Below are 18,363 nucleotides of genomic sequence, written 5' to 3' on the forward strand. Positions count from 1 at the left end.
GAGATAGCTCAGCGGGTAGGGCGTTCGCCTTACAAGCGGCCAACATGGCCGACCCGAGTTCGATTCCTCCGCCCCTCTCGGAGAGCCCGGCAAGCTACCGAGAGTATTCGATATGCCAGACACAGTAACAACAAAGTCTCCAATGGAGACGTTACTGGGCCCGCTCGAGCAAATCGACGATCAACGGGAGTGCCTTTACCTTTACCTTATCAGCATTAAAGTCATTCACAATGTCAGTCAATTTTAGAGAGACAACGTGAGATAAATAGATGACAAAAGATTAATCAGGCAACTACTATAGGGTGCCCACTTGAGCAAATCAATGAACAAAGGGAGGACAGTGCTACAGTGCTATGATAGGGCAAGATTGGTGTGATGGTTTTCAGTGAGGCTGACAGATACAAAGGTATTGCACACATTGAGTGAGACAGTATTATTCCTCTTGCTGGAAAGTGATAACAAAATATTTAAAATGTATACGGCTTAAATACATATGTATATGTATATACATATATATATTAAAAGTTTCAGTTGGCAGAAAGATGCTTATTGGATAAAGTAGACTTAGCCAATAAATTATTTTAGATACATTGTATCTAATGTTTGTATTTAAATAGAAGAATTACTTGAGTACATTTAGTACATTTATTAAATAAACTGTTGGTATTAGTCTAGGCCATGCATTGGTCTCTATTATGACAGAATTCTATAAACAATGTTATCTAATTACATTAATCTGTATGGAATTCAATTTTTTCAGTATCACTTGATCACTTGATCCCCCATTATTCATCGATTTACTCGAGCAGGTGCCAGTAACGTCTCCATTCATCCCTGTTGCGTGCTAGCGTAGCCCAATGGCATCTCTTCGTTCTAGGAACATGCAGAGCCTCAAACAGATCATTCAGGGTCTTGATGAAGAAGTCTGACCATCTTGTAGGTGGGCGTCCACGCGATCTTTTGACGTCCTGTGGAATCCAGTCAGTAATGGCTCTAGTCCAGCAGTTGTCTGTAAACCTCATTACGTGTCCAGCCCATCTGATTTTTGATGCCTTGGCAAATGAGACAGCGTCCCTGATTCTTGAGCGTTGACGGAGATCAGAACTCCGGATTCTATCTCTCATTTGAGTGAATCGTGATATTCCAAGCATAGCTCTTTTGATTCCTCTTTGAGAGACCCGAATAGTGTTCTCATCCTGTTTTCACATACTGTTTTTCAGTATAAAAATAACAATAATGATAATAATTTTCAATAAGTATCAGAGGCTAAGCCTGAGAATATGGTATAGAAATTATGAGTACATTTTATATCATATAAAGTTAGGATCATGTAAAGGAGATCGATGAGATTTTTATCTGTTTTAAAAATTGTTTGAAATCATGAATTTAATACATTGTACTAATTATTATTTCTCTTGATAGCTGAGGAAGAATGGCAGAAAGGAAGGCTAGAGTGATTTCTTTAGTGCAGATAGAGATAGAATCATAACTGTGAACTGAAGTGTAACTTAAAGATATATGGATGGATAGAGAAGCAGTTAGAAATATGTTGGGTATAGGGAGTAAGTATATACTAACTGTATATACTAACTGTATATACTAACTCAGTCCTGTGTCAGAACTTGGAAACAATGAAAGCAAACCCATTGTCTAGACATTGATTTATAAATACTATCTCTGCTGGTTCAACCAATGTGATCACCTTTCAGTTGGTTTCTGCAAACTTTTGATGTGATCTCAATAATTATAATAGCTTCCTTGTTTCCTATGACATGATGTTTCTGGAACATCTTGTACAGTTTCTTCCCTAGACTTGGAGTGAGTCATTTCTCTAAGGCGTTCTCATGCCTTAATAGGACATAGTATTATGTAGGGTAACATTGCTTTGTCCTTCTTCCACAAGAAGCTTAGGTTTATCTGGTTACACCCATCAATCTGGTTACACCCATCACAGTGCTCCTGAGGCACTTCCACTCCATTGTGTTTATCTGTAAACAGTCTTCCCTATGCTCTCCTTCCCACCCAGTTAATCAGCTTTCCCCTTAATCAGACTGTTAATTTGTAAGATCAGTTTCCCAGAAATCTATGATTTTATATGTATGAGTGAAATATTGCCTTTCTCCTCTCCCTATGTCTTATGAACAGTTTACTTTAAAGCAATATCCTTTTGTATAGATACAGGAAGACCGTTAACATTATGCTTTGTAACTTAGGATTTGATTGGCCTTGAATATTATTCACTCCCGGGCATCTGCTTTCTCGACGTAAGCCTCAGTTGCCCTTAGTTCCTAACACCCCAAAAGCAGGGTCCTGACGAGGGACTGAATGGACCCAGGGCAAGCGGTGAGCTACCCTGGCAGCGAAATGGGCCAGGCCAAAGTGCCACAATTCTTTTTTTTTTTTTTTTTTTTTTTTGTTTTTAATGGTTTTTTTCCCCCCTTTATTTTATTTTATTTTTTTTTAAAGTTGTAGATTTACAATTTTTTGTGCTTTGGTTTCAATTATACAATGATCAGATACCCATCCCTCCACCAGTGCCCATTTTCCACCACCATGGATAATATCCCTCCCACCCCCATCCCCCCATCCCCCCTGTCTCTGTGGCAGGGCAATCCCCTGTGTTCTCTCTCTCCTTTTGGGTGTTGTGGTCTGCAAAAGAGGCATTGAGTGGCAAACATGTTCAGTCCATAGTCTACTTTCGACATGCATCTCCCCTCCTGGGAGGATCCTCCAAACATACTTTATTTGGTGCTCCCTTCTCTATCTGAACTGCCCTTTCCTCTAGGATACCTGGCTGGCCTCTAAGTTATGGAGTAATCCTCCTGGTGCTGATCTCAGCTATTCTTGGGTATTAATCTCATACTTTGTTACTTTATATCCCCCAGATGAATGCAATCTTTCTATGTCTATCCCTCTCTTTCTGACTCATTTCGCTTAGCATGATACTTTCCATATTGGACCACTTGTATGTAAATTTCATGACTTCATCTTTTCTAAGAGCTACATAGTACTCCATTGTGTAGATGTACCAAAGTTTCTTTAACCAGTCATCTGTTCTTGGGCATTCAGGTTTCTTCCAGTTTCTGGCTATTGTAAAGAGCGCTGCAATGAACAAACAAGTGCAGATGTCACTTCGACTATACATTTTTGCCTCTCTGGGATATATTCCCAGGAGTGGTATTGCTGGGTCAAATGGGAGCTCAATTTCTAATTTTTTGAGAATCGTCCATACTGTTTTCCAGAAGGGCTGAACCAGTGGACATTCCCACCAACAGTGAAGGAGTGTCCCTTTCTCGCCACATCCACGCCAGCATCGGTTGCTTTTGTTCTTTTGGATGTGGGCCAGTCTCTGAGGTGTGAGATGGTATCTCATTGTGGTTTTGATCTGCATCTCCCTGATGATTAATGATGTGGAGCATTTTCTCATGTGCAAAAGATCATACACCATGACCAAGTAGGATTCATCCCAGGGATGCAAGGATGGTTCAACATTCGGAAATCAATCAACATAATCCACCATATCAACAAAAGAAAAGATAAAAAGCATATGATCATATCAATAGATGCAGAGAAAGCATTTGATAAGATCCAGCACCCCTTTATGATAACAAACCCTAGCCAAAATGGGTATAGAGGGGACCTTCCTCAACATAATTAAAGCAATCTACCACAAGCCTACAGCAAGCATCATCCTCAATGGGGAAAAACTGAGAGCCTTCCCTCTAAGATCAGGGACGAGACAGGGATGCCCACTCTCTCCACAATTCTTAACTATAAGTTAAGAGTTTGATCATAGACAAATGCTGTCATGATCCAAAGGTAACGACGAGACTAGGATCCTGCTAAGGGTGGGAAAGACTATCTGGCCTGAGCACTGTAGTCTGAGATCGAGATGGCCCTAAGAGAGCAATTCTGTAAGTTTAAGATATTTCTTACTGTCCGCCTGTCCGTCTGTCCTCCCGTTGTTCATTGATTTGCTCGAGCGGGCCCAGTAACGTCTCCATTGGAAACTTTGTTGTTACTGTGTTTGACATATCGAATACATCAGGGGTAGCTTGCCAGGCTCTGCCGTGTGGGCAAGATACTCTCGGCAGCTTGCCGGGCTCTCCGAGAGGGATGGAGGAATCGAACTCGGGTTGGCCATGTTGGCTGCGTGCAAGGCAAACGCCCTACCGCTGTGCTATCGCTCCAGCGATCTTACTGTATCCATACAAAATGATTTATATAATATATGCTTATATGCTTGTCAGACAAGGAGAGGAGAGACACACCCTTGAGATTCCGCTCTAGGGTGGGTCCTCCTGCTGAGAAAGGATCTGTTTTAGGAGCGGCTTTCCCTGAGGCTAAGATTTCTACCCCTATTGATTTCTACCCCTATTGATTGTGACCGCACCTATGTGTAATTGTTCCCCCAATTCCTCTTGGAGAGAGATATAATGAGACTGTTAATGGGGCATAGGGGAACAGAGACAGAGATGAAGAGAGGATCAAAATAAACTGTGACTAATACCTAACAGCCTGGCCCTCGTTCCTTCCTTCGCCTGACCATTGCCATCGACCTCCCCGGAGCAGGAGAAGGGTGAGACTACCGAACGCGGGCAGCGGGAGAGATAGAGCCACCGCCTCTGTGTGCCGTGCCCGCCCCCCTTGTGTGAGTTTACACAGTATTAGATACCACAAGTGTGTACAGGAGTGCTGATTTTTAATATATTAGTCATTATTTCTAAGCCTTTAGTGTATACTACTACAAAATGCATATTTTGGTGAAAACATGGCATAAATCTCTGATTTGCTGAAACTTCCAATTCAAATTTATAACTAATATCCTTTTTATTTTTTTACTTTTTCTTTCATTTTAAATATGTATCTCTTCTCTTCAGTACTCATTCCAACAACATCAGCATAATAATTAGTTTGCATTATGTGATAATATACACATAACTTTCTAAGAATACCAATATCAATAGTAGCAACGACAATATAGTTAGTAAAGTCTGTGTAAGTTTTGTTAGCAATCACTTTTGTCTGTAGAAGATAACCCCTACAGAGAGTAAGCCAAAATTGTTTTATTTTTATTTGGGGTTTGGGGGAGGTTGAGGCCACTCTGGCTTTACTCAGGCCTTATTCCTGTCTCTGTACTCAGGGACCTCTCCTGGTAGACTCAGAAGACCATATGAAGTGCAGGGGATTGAACCCATGTAAGCCAGGTTCAAGGCAAACACCTGTCTTGTACTGTCTCTCTCTGGTCCAGAATTATTTTGTTTTATATAATGAAAATCTAAATACCTTGGGAAGATTTATTTCTTCTTTCTTTCCATCCCAATTCTCTGACCATATCCCAATTCTCTCACACACTTGTCTCATATTACTTATATAAATTATCCTTGAAATATCTCTGCAGTGAGAGATACTCTTTTTCATGAACTCTAAGGCAGACCATTGTGTAGATATACCATAGTTTCTAGGACAGTCTCCAAATGATAGATATATTGCAGAGATATATAGTACTATAGTAAATGGCTTTGCACATGCAATTTTCATAATTCTGATAGTGTATATTTGGGATTGAAATGTAAAAGCATGATTTCAGGGTCAGATAATAAATTTTACCATTAATAGTTTTTCCCCTATTTTTTTACCTAGACTATTTATTCACCTTCTAATTTCTTTCCCTGCCTCCAGTCTCATTATATAAAACGTACCATATTTACCAAGATTTTGGATAAAAATGTGTCTTATCATTTTACCTCTTGATTGATGACCTTTTAATATTTATTGCTGTAACAAATAGATGAAATTGTTTAGCAAGACCATCCCTTTCTTTGCTTTCTGTGCACATTTCTAGCACTTTCCCTGATATATCCTCAAGTCCAGTTATTCCAAACTATTACATTCCATAAAGGTAGATGCCGTCTTATGTCTTATGGGTATTTTTTCTCTGCCTATTAATCACTACATAGCTATATAAATTCGGTTTAGGTCCTCTCTCTGTAAGTTCTTCCTGAATTTCCTCAAAATCAGAATTCAACTTTCTATTCTGTTCAATTGGCACTCTGTGCTTCCCCCTATTGGAGCCTGAGTCACATTTTTGGCGACTCTTATTAACAAGAATTGTCTATGGCATGTTAGAACTGTGCTGAAAATTTATTTAAAAATGCATCCATTGATGTAGCCAGAAAGCTAAGGGTCTTTACGTTCAGTTATTGTTACTCTAAAAGCTCACAGTACTTTCTGAAGTACTGGGATTCTTCCAGTTTACTTTTGAACTTTCAGACCACTTATTTCACCTTGAGCTCATTAACTCGGCAGGTTTTAATGAAGACATGGTCTATGAGACCTGACTTTTATCCCTAGCTCTTGGAATTATTCCACATAAGAAAATCTTCATCAAGAACTCCAACCTATTTGAGTGGGGGTGGCGGACTTCTCAGGAGGTCCTGAGGCCCAAACCAGCATTTCTCAGCAAACCAGACCTGTGATTCAAGGCAAGGGCCTGAGGATGTAATGCTGCTCAGGTTATATGGTGCCAAAAATAGTTGGGCTATCCTGGAAGTGCCAGGGGCCTCCAGGGCTACACAGAGCAATTCTTGTGGAACCATGTGGTTTTTGGAATCAGACCTGGATAACTAATCACTGTACCATCTCCTAACCCAAGAATTTAAAAACTTGTTTTGCAGCAAACTTCCCTTGACTTCTAAGTTCTTTTCCCATTTCTTTTATGTTTGCTGCAATTTCTTTTTAGAAATTCACACTTGAAGTTACCTTTGAGCACAGTTGATGAGGGGGCTGTCAGTTTTGCCTCAGCAGTAGCTCTGCTAGCTTCCACTTCATTTTTCCCTACTCCCTGTCTCCAGTCCAATCTCATCCCACCTGATTTTTCTGAAAATCAATAAAATCTCTGAAGAACGGTCTGTGAGTCTTACCTCCTACCTTCCTTGGCCTATAATCACTAAGCCATGTCCTGCTCCAGCCCCCAAGCCCCTGCACAACGGTCTCCCAAATTTCCTTTTCTAAAACATATACTTGATTATATGATTATTCAGTCAAGTATATAAATATGTAATATTAGACAGCTCATTTCCAAGGACTTCATTCAATATGCTTCATAAATGTTACAAACACCTTTTTGTTTAAATCATCCTCCCAGGCTGGATATTGCATAGAGCTCATCAGGATGTGATTTATATCTTTAGTCCTTTGGACCCCACTTTTCTATCTAGAAGGTTACATATGGGTGTATGTATTCATCTGACTACCTATTATATCTACTCACTGAAACTCACCCCTCAAAGCCTTCCCTGATTCATGTGCAGTTTCTTCTCAGATTTTTGTCAATGATATTGATTCTATGTCATCAGATTCTATTGCACTGTTTTCTTTCGATTTTTGATGAGTTTTGTTATATACATAAAATATATAAATATATATATCCCAACTTCAATATATATATATATATATATACATATGTATATATATATCCCAACTTCAATTCACCTGCTTTCTTAACTGACTCCAAAGTTATTTCACTTTTGGTGTTTTTTTTTTATTTGTTTCTTGTTTTTGGTAGGAGGTGGGGGCAGAGGGAAGGAGGATACACATGGCTGTGCTCAGGGAATACTCCTAGCTTGGTTGTGTTTAGGGATCGATCACTCCTGGTGGGTCTCGGGACCATATGGTATGTTGGAATTGAAAGAGGGAAAATCAAGCACCTTAACCACTGTTCTCTTTCTCAGGCCCCAGTCTGGTGCATCTTAAAGACACAGATGACATGAGTGAGTAGCTAGAGTTATGTATCTATAGACTTCTATAATTAGAGATGTCATACAAGTGTAATCATGTAGGTTCATAAAGTAAGAGGTTTTAATTTACTGGGAAAAAATTTAATTTGACTTTTGTCTTGGAAACATATGGTCATATGAGCCAATCGCCATCATGGCAGTCACATTAAAACCTAAACTTGCCTGCATCTGAATTAATGGTGATACTGTGTCATCTGGGCTGGAGCGATAGCACAGTGCTAGGGCATTTGCCTTGCGTGCAGCCAGCCCAGCTGAGCTGGGTTTGATTCCTCTACCCCTCTCAGAGAGCCCGGCAAGCTACTGAGAGCATCTCGCCAGTGCGACAAAGCCTGGCAAGCTACCTGTGATGTATTCAATATGCCAAACACAGTAACAACAAATCTCAAAATGGAAACGTTACTGAGCCCGCTCGAGCAAATTGATGAACAACGGGAGGACAGTGTCAGTAACAGTAACTGTGTCATCTGAAAGTTCAAATATTGTCATTTTGGGGAAGAATAGAAGCTAATAGTTACTTCTGTGTATTAGAGGGTTCACTCCTTTAACTAGGTTATAGTTAAATGATTTGTCAGGTTTTGCATCTTAATTTATCTTTAATTCAATTTAAGTTTTATATGTCTTTAACTGTGACGAGAAAAACATAATCATATTATTTGTAGCTTTAGATTTTACACTAACAGAAATTACAGAAAGAAAAACATTTCATATCTCACTTGACTTGCAAAATGAAATAACAAATTCATGATTTGTGTAATCCAATTACTCACGATTAGGTTGTTTTTTGTCATAACAGTCTGTAGTGAAATATAACAAGAAAGTGGATAAATAACAAAAAAATTATTTTTAAAAAAGAATTCAGAACTTAGGCATTCTGCGGTGTTAACAGGGATTATTAAACATAATCACTAAACCCTAAATATCAGTAATTGCTATTGCTGAACTCTGGAAATGTACAATAAAAGGTAAGTATAGTAAGTCTTCCCAAAAAATGTCTTTACCAGATGGGAACCTTGAAGGAATTCCACATTTATCAAGACAATATTCTTTCCTCAGATTTACATTGGAGAATCATAGACATTATAGTTGTTTTGTAAGATATAAAGAGAGACTCTGCTTTAAATGTTTAAAGAGACTCTTCTCCTGCCAAGATTCCTTGGATCTGCAAGGATTGTCTCTACTCTGCAGATGAGGAGAGCGGGAAACATTCAGAGCAAATGAGAAACCAGTGATTCCTTGAACTAGCTCTGTGTGGGGCAGATCCTATCCAAGACACAGGGGAACTGAAGTCTTAAGGGGACTGTAAGGAGAAGGGTACCCCAGACTGAAACTCTCTGGGATACTTCATTTCCTTCTGCCAGTCAAAGCAGCTGCTGACAATGCAGTGCTGGAGTTTCCCAAGAGAGGCACAAAATACAGTAGATGTTCCAGATCCCAAATAAAACGTGTGTACAAAAAAGACACTTAATGCCTACTGCCCCAGCACTATCCTCACCCAGGCCTCCACCCCCATCCTTTCTGGCTGCCTCAGGCTGCTCCAACTTGGGGAGAAGGGTCCACCTAAAGGAACTAGCTGTATAGAAAACAAATCCTTGATTCGAATCCTTGATTCGTTTTCTTACTGCACACTTCACAAATCTTACCCTGAGTTGCTTCAGGCTTTGACAGAACTTAGTTGGGACATCACTCACTTGGATTTCTTGTTCTCTTTTCTATCCTGCACATCACCCTAAACTTTGCCTCTGAAAGCTCTTCTCTGGGTCTCTGCCCAGCCTTCCCTCCTGATTGTCCCGGACTCTGAGACCAGCTAGCAGCTGCCCCTTGCTCTCCTTTCTCTTCTTCCTCCCGAGCCCATTCACCCCCGCAATTTTTTAAGGTCTCGGGCTCTCCAGAGCTGTCGGCTATTTGCTGGTGAGAAATCTTTGCTGCAGAGAGGACCTGCGTCCCCGCGCGCAGCCCAGTGGCAGAAGAGGGCGAGGCTGGGGGAAGGCACGGACTGTAGGGGGAGCAGGCAGCCGCTCCTCGCCGCCTGCCTGCAAGAATGCGGCAGGGGGTCGGGGCTTTGGGGAGGTGCTAGCCCCCCAGCCCCGGGTCGGGCTGGAGCACTGGCCCGCGGGCCAGTCGCCTACTGAGTGTGGTCCAGCCGCCGAGCGCCTGGAGAGCAAGAAGAGGGGCGCTGGAGGCGTTCTCCCCCAGCGCGGGTCCCTCTGCCGCCCGGCCGCGGAGAAAGGAGGGATCCGCTGGCGGTGGCCAGGAGGAGAGAGACCTGTCTCGGGCCGGGCTCCGGAGCGTCGGGTGAGCACCCCGGGGTGCAGCCTGCGGAGTGAAGGGCGAGGGGCGCGCGGCGGGACAAGAGCGGGAGCGGCCCCCGCGGCGGGCTGCTGTGCCCCCGGCTGGCGCAGGTTTGGGGGGGATTGCCCGCGGGGCGAGCTGCGGAGCGCGTGCGGCCCCTGCGCCCGTGTGTGTGTGCGTGTGTGTGCGCGTGTGTGTGTGTGTGCGTGTGAGTGTGTGTGTGTGTGTGTGTGTGTGTGTGTGTGTGTGTGTGTGTGTGTGTGAGTGCGCGCGCGAGGGAGAGAAAGAGAGGGGCGAGCGCGAGTGCGAGGAGCAAAGACAGAGCGCATGTCTCATCCCCACGAGCAGAGCAGCCACTAGACGCTCCACCACCATCTTTTGCATGTGCAACATTTGCAGCCGGACAGAAAACCTCTCCCAGGGCTATGGAGACTGCGGGCAAAATCTGGCGGCTCGCGATGGATTGCTAAAGGGAAATTGGCAGCATCGCTTACCCGCTCAACCTGACTCTTTTTTTCCCCCTTTCTTTTCTTTTATCTTTTTTTCTTCCTTTTTTAAATTTTTTTTTTTTTTTGTCTTTTTGGTTGTTTTTGATTTTAGCGCCATCGTCTTCAATGCCTCTCTGAACAGCTTTTAGGAAGAGTGCGAGAGAAAGAGCGCGCGCCAGGGAGAGGAGAAAAGAAGATGAGGATTATTTGCAGACAGATTGTCCTGTTATTTTCTGGATTTTGGGGTCTCGCCATGGGAGCCTTTCCGAGCAGCGTACAAATAGGTAAGCTTGCCCTGGCGGGGTGTGCAGGGGGGCGGCTGTAGCCGACGTTCGAAAGTGAGTTAAAGGGAGTTACAGGGAGCGATCGGAGAATCGCTTTCCACCCTCCTCTCGCTCTCGCCTGCACCCAAACCCTCTTTGGTGCAGGCTTAGCTGGGATATATCCCGACCAGCCTACCCGTTCCCCAGCCTGCACTCCCGTTTACACTGAAGTCAGTCAAGTGTGATTGGAATAAGTTGGGGGAAATCTCCCAGGTGTTTGATTGCATTTTATGTAATAGTTTCTTTTATTCCTTTCTCTTGAGCTGGAGGGGGTATCAGTTTTTAAATGTTGTTGTTTTAAGTCTTCTACTTTTCATACTGAGCACTGCAGCCTTCCCACTATTACAGAAAGGCAGGTCTGTGTGTGTGTGTGTGTGTGTGTGTGTGTGTGTGTGTGTGTGTGTGTGTGTTAAGGGGGAGTTTTTCCACCTGCTCTCCCATGTCTTCTCTTGCTCCCAGTTAACTGATTCTAAAGTTAGATTTCTTTCCTGGAAGCTTCCCTCCTTTTATTTTGTTAGCCTCTTGAATCTTCTGCCTTCCCTTCTCTCGGAACTCTATTTCCAGCCACCCTATCCATCCTTGGCTTTCCTTGCTAGTCTCCTCTTCTGTCTTTTAATGGGATGCAGCTATTGAATTTCTTCCAGCTAAGCCCAGCTTCAACACTGCATCATTTCTTGTGGACTGTGCACAAAACAGAGCTAATTAGGCTGAGTGGAGAGCTGCAGGAAAACAAAGTTCATTTCTCCTTTCTGATTTCCCTCTTCCCCATTTGTCACCATATCCCTTTATTTTTGTATTTTCGTGCAAAGCCTCTTCTGTGTTCATCTGCATGCATCTTAGAAATGCCCAGAGCTGGCTGATGTAGCAGTGTGCTGGGAATCATGGGGAAGACGGAAGGAAAACATACTAAATGGTCTCAGAGGTCATTGTGATCATGACAGAACAGGACAGAAAAGGAGCTGAGCTATCCTGAAGACTAAAATTCTGAAACATGTGTCTTAGGGACAGACAGCAGTCTCCCAAGATGCGGTTCCTTAATTGTATGTACAGTGGCTTTAACATTTACAAAAATAAACATTGAATGTTCTTTTCTTGCCTTTTTTTTAAAATAGGCGGTCTCTTCATCCGAAACACAGACCAGGAATACACTGCTTTTCGATTAGCAATTTTTCTTCACAACACTAGCCCCAATGCGTCGGAAGCTCCTTTTAATTTGGTACCTCATGTGGACAACATTGAGACAGCCAACAGTTTTGCTGTAACAAATGCTTGTAAGTAAAACATAAGTTGTGGATAAATTCAAAGAGAATTTGCATGAGGTAATAGTCTCCTTTATAGTATTATTATTTCATATTTTTTAGAAAGACATTCAAGGTTCCTAGTTCCAGAATGTCTCGTCCCAGAACAAATCATAGTTGCAAATAGGATTTCATCTCAGAAATATTTGTCTTTCTTCCCTTTATTTTTATTTTTGTCCTTTTAAAAAAATGTCTTGCCTGGGTAATTTAGACTAATGTCTGCTTCATCATTTTAGTACAATTCCTATCACCTATGAGTCCAATTAGTGAAAATTGTACCTAGTCTAGTTTTTCATTCTGTTCCTTTCATTTTTTCTTATTTGCTTTTCACTTGAGTAAGCATATGTCTGCCTTCTAAAGAAGACACATGCTCTCTACACTGTGAAGTCAATATAAGATTTTCTCACAGTGAGAAAGAGAGGGGAGCAGTGGTGTGGAGGATATATGGTTGAGCTGGTTGGTTGACGCTGCAGATGAGCTGGTGATGTCACTTGAGGCTGCCCTGCTCTTATATTCTGGGTTGTAAATGTCTCTTACTATCACCTAATGCATATATCCTGTGAATATAACTTAATGAATCTTTAACTTTGGTGCCAAATTGTGTTATTCTTCAATCCACCTGAATCCACAAACCAAACCAGTTGGACATACTGTCCCATACAATAAAAGCAAATGGGTGATCTCACCTAAGCGCTCATAAAAATAGTTGGACCACAGGGTTAATAAGTAAAATAGCAGAAATCCAAAACCATTTAATTCTTGAACCCAGCTGTAGAAAGTAAATCATTTCACAACGCTTTTTCAGCATGTCTGATTGGGGGGGGGGGGTAAACTCTAAATAATAATGGTGAATCTTTTATCAAAACAATGAATCTAGTCAAAGTAAATAGAGTGTTAACTAGAACTCATCTGCCTCACAGGAATTGGGAGGGTTGGGAGGTGGGGTTCTATTGGGGTTCGTGGTAAAAATTAAGTATTGGTAAAGGGAAATGTGTTTGATATTTACATGACTGAGACCTAAACCTGAAAGCTCTGTAACTTTTCCCACAGTGATTCAATAAATAAATAAATTATAAAAAAAAAATAGTTGGACCAAGCCCCTCACCAAAATGCTTTATGCTAAATGTAAAAAATATAATCTATTGTGTGTTCAAGTAGAATTCTAAAATATGATCAGTCACTGTAGCACACATATATTACATTTTCACTTTTGAAAAACATATGTTTCAAATATTTTCTAAACTTTACATTCATGTACATGTGAAACTAAGGCTATAGGTTACATAAGACACAGGAATAATTTATAATAATTTATGTAACACAAATAAACTCTCTAACCTGAATTATAGAGTTTTTCATCAACTTGAATACATTTTAATTGAAAAATCCTCAAAATAGGTAAGTGTACTGAGCAAACAAAATTGAAAATAGTTTTTAAATCTTTGGGAATATATTTTTAATGATTTTAAATATTTACTTGCCATTCACTCAACTAACAAAATACTTGATCAGTTTTCCTTAATTTTTTGCCTTTATCTACTATATAATTTTAGAAATTGGTTTTGTAAGAAAGTCAAAGCACTTAATGTTTTGCAGAAGTGTTGTCATTCCTGTGAGAAATATTTAATTTAAAAATAATTTAGTATAAATCAATGTTGTATTTCAGTAGGAGTGTTATTTTTCATCAGAAATGCCAAATTATCAATGCATACAAACTGTATACATACACAAGGCTTGTGGAATAGTTGGTGGGGTTTTTGCATAATTTTTTTTAGTTTGTGTTAGAAGTTTTTAAAGGTATGTCAACATTTTGAGTAGTTTTAGAAATAAAGTATTCTCTTTAGAACATGAATGTTACTTACTTAAATGTTTTGTCACATCTGAGTAAAGTAAAGTAAAGTCACATCTGAGATTCAAAAAAAAAACAAAAGATTTTCTAATTTTTAAAGATAATTTGTGATCCAAATAGATGTGTAGGTGCTTTATCAATAGTAAACAACTCTTTATTGATGTTTTAATAATATTTGTAAAGACAAAGTGTCAGATACATTAGTTTCATTTTTATTTCCTTTTTCAAATTTAGTTTCTAAGTCTTCTAAAGTTTCTATTATGGTTTCTATATATAAATTATAAAGTGCTACTCTCTTTTTGTCTGTTGCATTGGTTAATCTAATTTGGCATAATTTTATTTATTACTTTATTTAATGAAATGTTATGTAAAATGAAATGTTACTTATGACGTACCTATCAACATGAGAAGCTGACAAGAAGCTGTACACACTCAGAACAAAAGGTAGAAAATGTACAAAATTATTTATTTTACTCTTTAACCTATTTGGAGTGAGATATTTAAACTGAATAATCTTTGCTTATTTTGAGTATAAGGATACCCAGTCAGTAATTACCATCTTTTTCATAATTACATGTAATTTATTATGTTTACAACTTTAAAAATATTTTGTGCGTGAATTTTAAATGAGGAAAATATTTTTCAATGAAGAAATGAAAATTTTTTTGTTCAAATGAGTGGGCTGAATATCCTTACGACAAACATAGCAGAATTGGGGAAAAAATCAATTATTAGAGAACATGGGTTAGATAATTGGTATTTGTTGAATTAACTGAGAAACATATACTCCCATAATTTTCCAGTCTAATTCAAGGTGAAATGTAAGCAGGAAGCATGAGGCAAATTCATATTCCAAACCCTGTGCCTTTGAGTATATAGGATTAAAAAAAAAAGTTAAGAACTAATGTGGAACTATTTATCACAGTGATACAGACAAGATTTTTGCCTTCTCCATGTTAGACTAGATATTAAGGTATGATGTGCTACTGATGAGATTTATTTTAACTAGCTAGATGAATTTAAATTTTAGCTATTTTATCAAATAATTTTCCTGCAGTGACCCTTGTAAAAAAGTCCATGTCTAATCTGTGTTTGAAGAGGAATTCATTATTAAAAATATGTGTTTATTAAGTGTATATTCTCAAAGATTAAAAACATAAACCAGATTAAAGATTTACAACTATTGGTCATATTAGAAGATAGAATTTTATGCTGGTTCTTCTTCCTCAATATTAGTGGACTAAGACCTCGTTGGACAATCTAACAGAGTTGACGATCACAATGATCACGACCATCCTGTTATTCGTCGATTGCCTCGAGCAGGCCCCAGTAACGTCTCCTTCGTACTAGCCTTGAGATTTTTTAAAAAGTGCCATATTCAAGGCTCTTTCAGGGTTAGAAGAATGAGACTCATCCTTGTTACTGGTATTTGGCATATTGGGTATGCCACGGGGAGTTTGCCAGATTCTGCCGTGTGGGCAGGTTACATTTGGTAGCCTGCCAGTTTGTCCAAAGTAGGAATGAGGTAATAAGCTGTCTCATTCCTACTTATAATAATAACAGAGTTGACATGCTATATAAATATAAACCTGATTAATTCACATTTATAACTTTTAATTAGCACTGTAGCACTGTCCTCCCGTTTTACATCGATTTGCTCTAGTGGGTCCAGTAACGTTTCCATTGTGAGACTTGTAACTGTTTTTGGCATTGCGAATACACCACGCCCAGGAAACTTGCCAGGCTCTGCCTTGTGGGTGGGATACTCTCAGTGGCTTGCCTAACTCTTCGAGGGGGCGGAGGAATTGAACCCAGGTGACCCAGGTCGGCCGCGTGCGAGGCAAACGCTCTATCCGCTGTGCTATTTTGAGTGAGGAAAAATAATTTCTGCTTATACTTTTATTTTTAATATTTGTGTAAAATTAAGATATGTTTTCCTTTATGAACTATTTAGGTTGGTGATAGATACTTTCATTAACTTAAAGCCTAAGTTATAAAAAAATAGATAAAATTTAACCTATTTTGAAACAAGAAAATATAGCTGTAAAAAGTGGCTGAAATAGTCAAATTTCAAAATGAACTAATATATTTCCTTTTTGTGTCCTATTCAAAATATGGAGTATGGTAAAATGTATGTTTTAAAAATCAATTTATTTTGGGCAACATACTTTAACAAAATATCAAACAATTCAAAATAGCTCTTTGTAATTGCAACGGTGAAATTGGATACATTTTTGTAAAAGCACTGGAGACAATTTGAAAGTAGACTGTTTTCTTAGATCTTTCCAATGGTTAATAGAGATAATTGTCTAGGAGAGTTAAGTATTTTAAATTTGACCAGAAGTAGTAATCAAAAGCCTATATTAAGTTATCTGAAATAATGAAATATTTGAGACTTTAGTCCAATAATATTAAAAATTCTTGAAAAGAATTGGTCTTTTAACAATGCAGTCCCTTAACTATACAGTCATCTTTTAAGTCAGCTTCTGAGATGAATCTAAAATTTTAAATGAGCAATAGAAAACACACTAAAACAGATCAAGTACTCTTACATTGTGATAAACAGTAAATAAATGGAGTATTTCCTACATTTTAAAATTGGATGGGAAGGTCTGAATGATTAATATTTTAAAATTATATTTCTTTCACTCTCCTTTTTTGTTTAAAATGTATTTTCAATTCAGTTATTTAAAAGATCATAGATTGGAAAGTTTAACCAATGTAAAAAGAATAAATATTATAATATCACCATAATAACAATTTACTTCTTGTTTAAATTATGTAGTAGGTCCTTTGTGGGAAATTTATGCACCAATTTGAAGATAAATTGACATGTGATATGAGTACTACTTTTAAAAGTGCTTATTATGTTAAGTAGTCATGTTTAGTTCACCTGATGCATTGAAAATGTGACACTATATACACTAGATTCTGTAGGCATTTCCACTAATATAGTAGATACTTAACATAAACCAATTAAATTTCAAGGTACTAAATAATTATCTTTAATTTAACCACATTTTAATATTATACATTTTTATGAAGGCTTAAACATTCCAAGAGTTTACATTGAGTTGGTAGATTAATATTTCGTGCACTAAAAATAAATTCTGGGGGTCAGATTGATAGTACAGTGAACAGGGTGTCGGGGCTGGAGAGATAGCACAGTGGGTAAGGCGTTTGATTTGCACACGGCCGACCCAGGTTCAATTTCCAGCATCCCATGTGGTCCCCTGAGCACCGCCAGGAGTAATTCCTGAGTGCATGAGCCAGGAGTAACCCCTGTGCATCACCAAGTGTGACCCAAAAAGCAAAAATAAAATAAAATAAAATAGTGGGCAAGGTGTCTGCTTTGCATGTGGCTGACATGGGTTTGATCCCGAAATCACATATTTTATGCACTGTAGCACTGTCCTCCCATTGTTCATCCATTTGCTCGAGTGGGCACCAGTAATGTCTCCATTGTTAAACTTGCTGTTACTGGTTTAGGCATATCGAATACACCACAGGAACTTGCCAGGCTCTGCCATGTGGGCGAGATACTCTCGGTAGCTTGCTGGGCTCTCCGAGAGGGACGGAGGAATCGAACCTGGGTCGGCCGCATGCAAGGCAAACACTCTATCTGCTGTGCTATCGCTCCAGCCCCACAGATTATATATTATGTATAATTACATATATATTTCTGACAGTTTAACCTGCAGTATTATTAGTAGAGATATGCACTGTAGCACTGTCCTCCCATTGTTCATTGATTTGCTCGAGCAGACACCAGTAATGTGTCCTATTGTGAGACTTGTTACTGTTTTTGGCATATTGAGTACGCCATGGGAAGCTTGCTAGGCTCTGCCATATGGGCGGGATACTCTCAGTAGCTTGCTGGGCTCTCCGAGAGGTACAAAGAAATCAAACCTGGGTTGGCTGCATGCAAGGCAAATACCCTACCTGCTGTCCTACTGCTCCAGCCCAGTAGAGATATATAAAAATAAAATAGTTTTAAATTTTTAATTGCTTTTAGAAAAATGAGTGAGGTAATACTATTGTAAATATCATTTGATATTCTTATTTTGAATTGATAGCAAGATATTATGTACGTTTGAAATTGTTTTTAATTTTAAAAATATTTTTCAGGGGCCAAAGCCATAGAACAGTAGGTAGGGTACTTGCCTTGCAGAAGGCCCACTTGGGTTTGATCCCAAGCACCAAATATTGTTCCCTTAGCACTTTTAGGAGTGATCCCTGTGCACAGAGCCAGAAGTAAGCCATGAGCATTACCAGGTGTGACCACAAGCCCCAAATATAGTCCCAATTAGTATACTT

The 18,363-nt window shown here is 39.4% G+C and overlaps 1 protein-coding gene across 8 annotated transcripts in view; it reads left to right on the top strand.

The window, feature by feature from the left end:
- Positions 1-9,762: 9,762 nt before the first annotated feature.
- The window catches only part of GRIA4 (glutamate ionotropic receptor AMPA type subunit 4), a 339,539-nt gene continuing 330,938 nt past the window's right edge, over positions 9,763-18,363 (top strand). For 7 of the 8 annotated variants that reach the window (XR_008792568.1, XM_056115203.1, XM_056115206.1 and 4 more), the window contains exons 1-3: positions 9,958-10,091; positions 10,689-10,860; positions 12,012-12,170. Coding sequence is in view for 7 of the 8 variants with exons in the window: in XM_056115203.1 (XP_055971178.1) it covers positions 10,773-10,860; positions 12,012-12,170 (247 nt within the window). In the remaining variant the exon portion in view is untranslated. Of the gene's footprint in view, positions 10,092-10,688; positions 10,861-12,011; positions 12,171-18,363 lie in introns of all 8 variants that reach the window. The other variant, XM_056115207.1, reaches the window with a different exon arrangement.

This window comes from Sorex fumeus, unplaced genomic scaffold, assembly GCF_029834395.1.
Source record: "Sorex fumeus unplaced genomic scaffold, SorFum_2.1 ptg000028l, whole genome shotgun sequence".
Classification (NCBI taxonomy): domain Eukaryota; kingdom Metazoa; phylum Chordata; class Mammalia; order Eulipotyphla; family Soricidae; genus Sorex; species Sorex fumeus.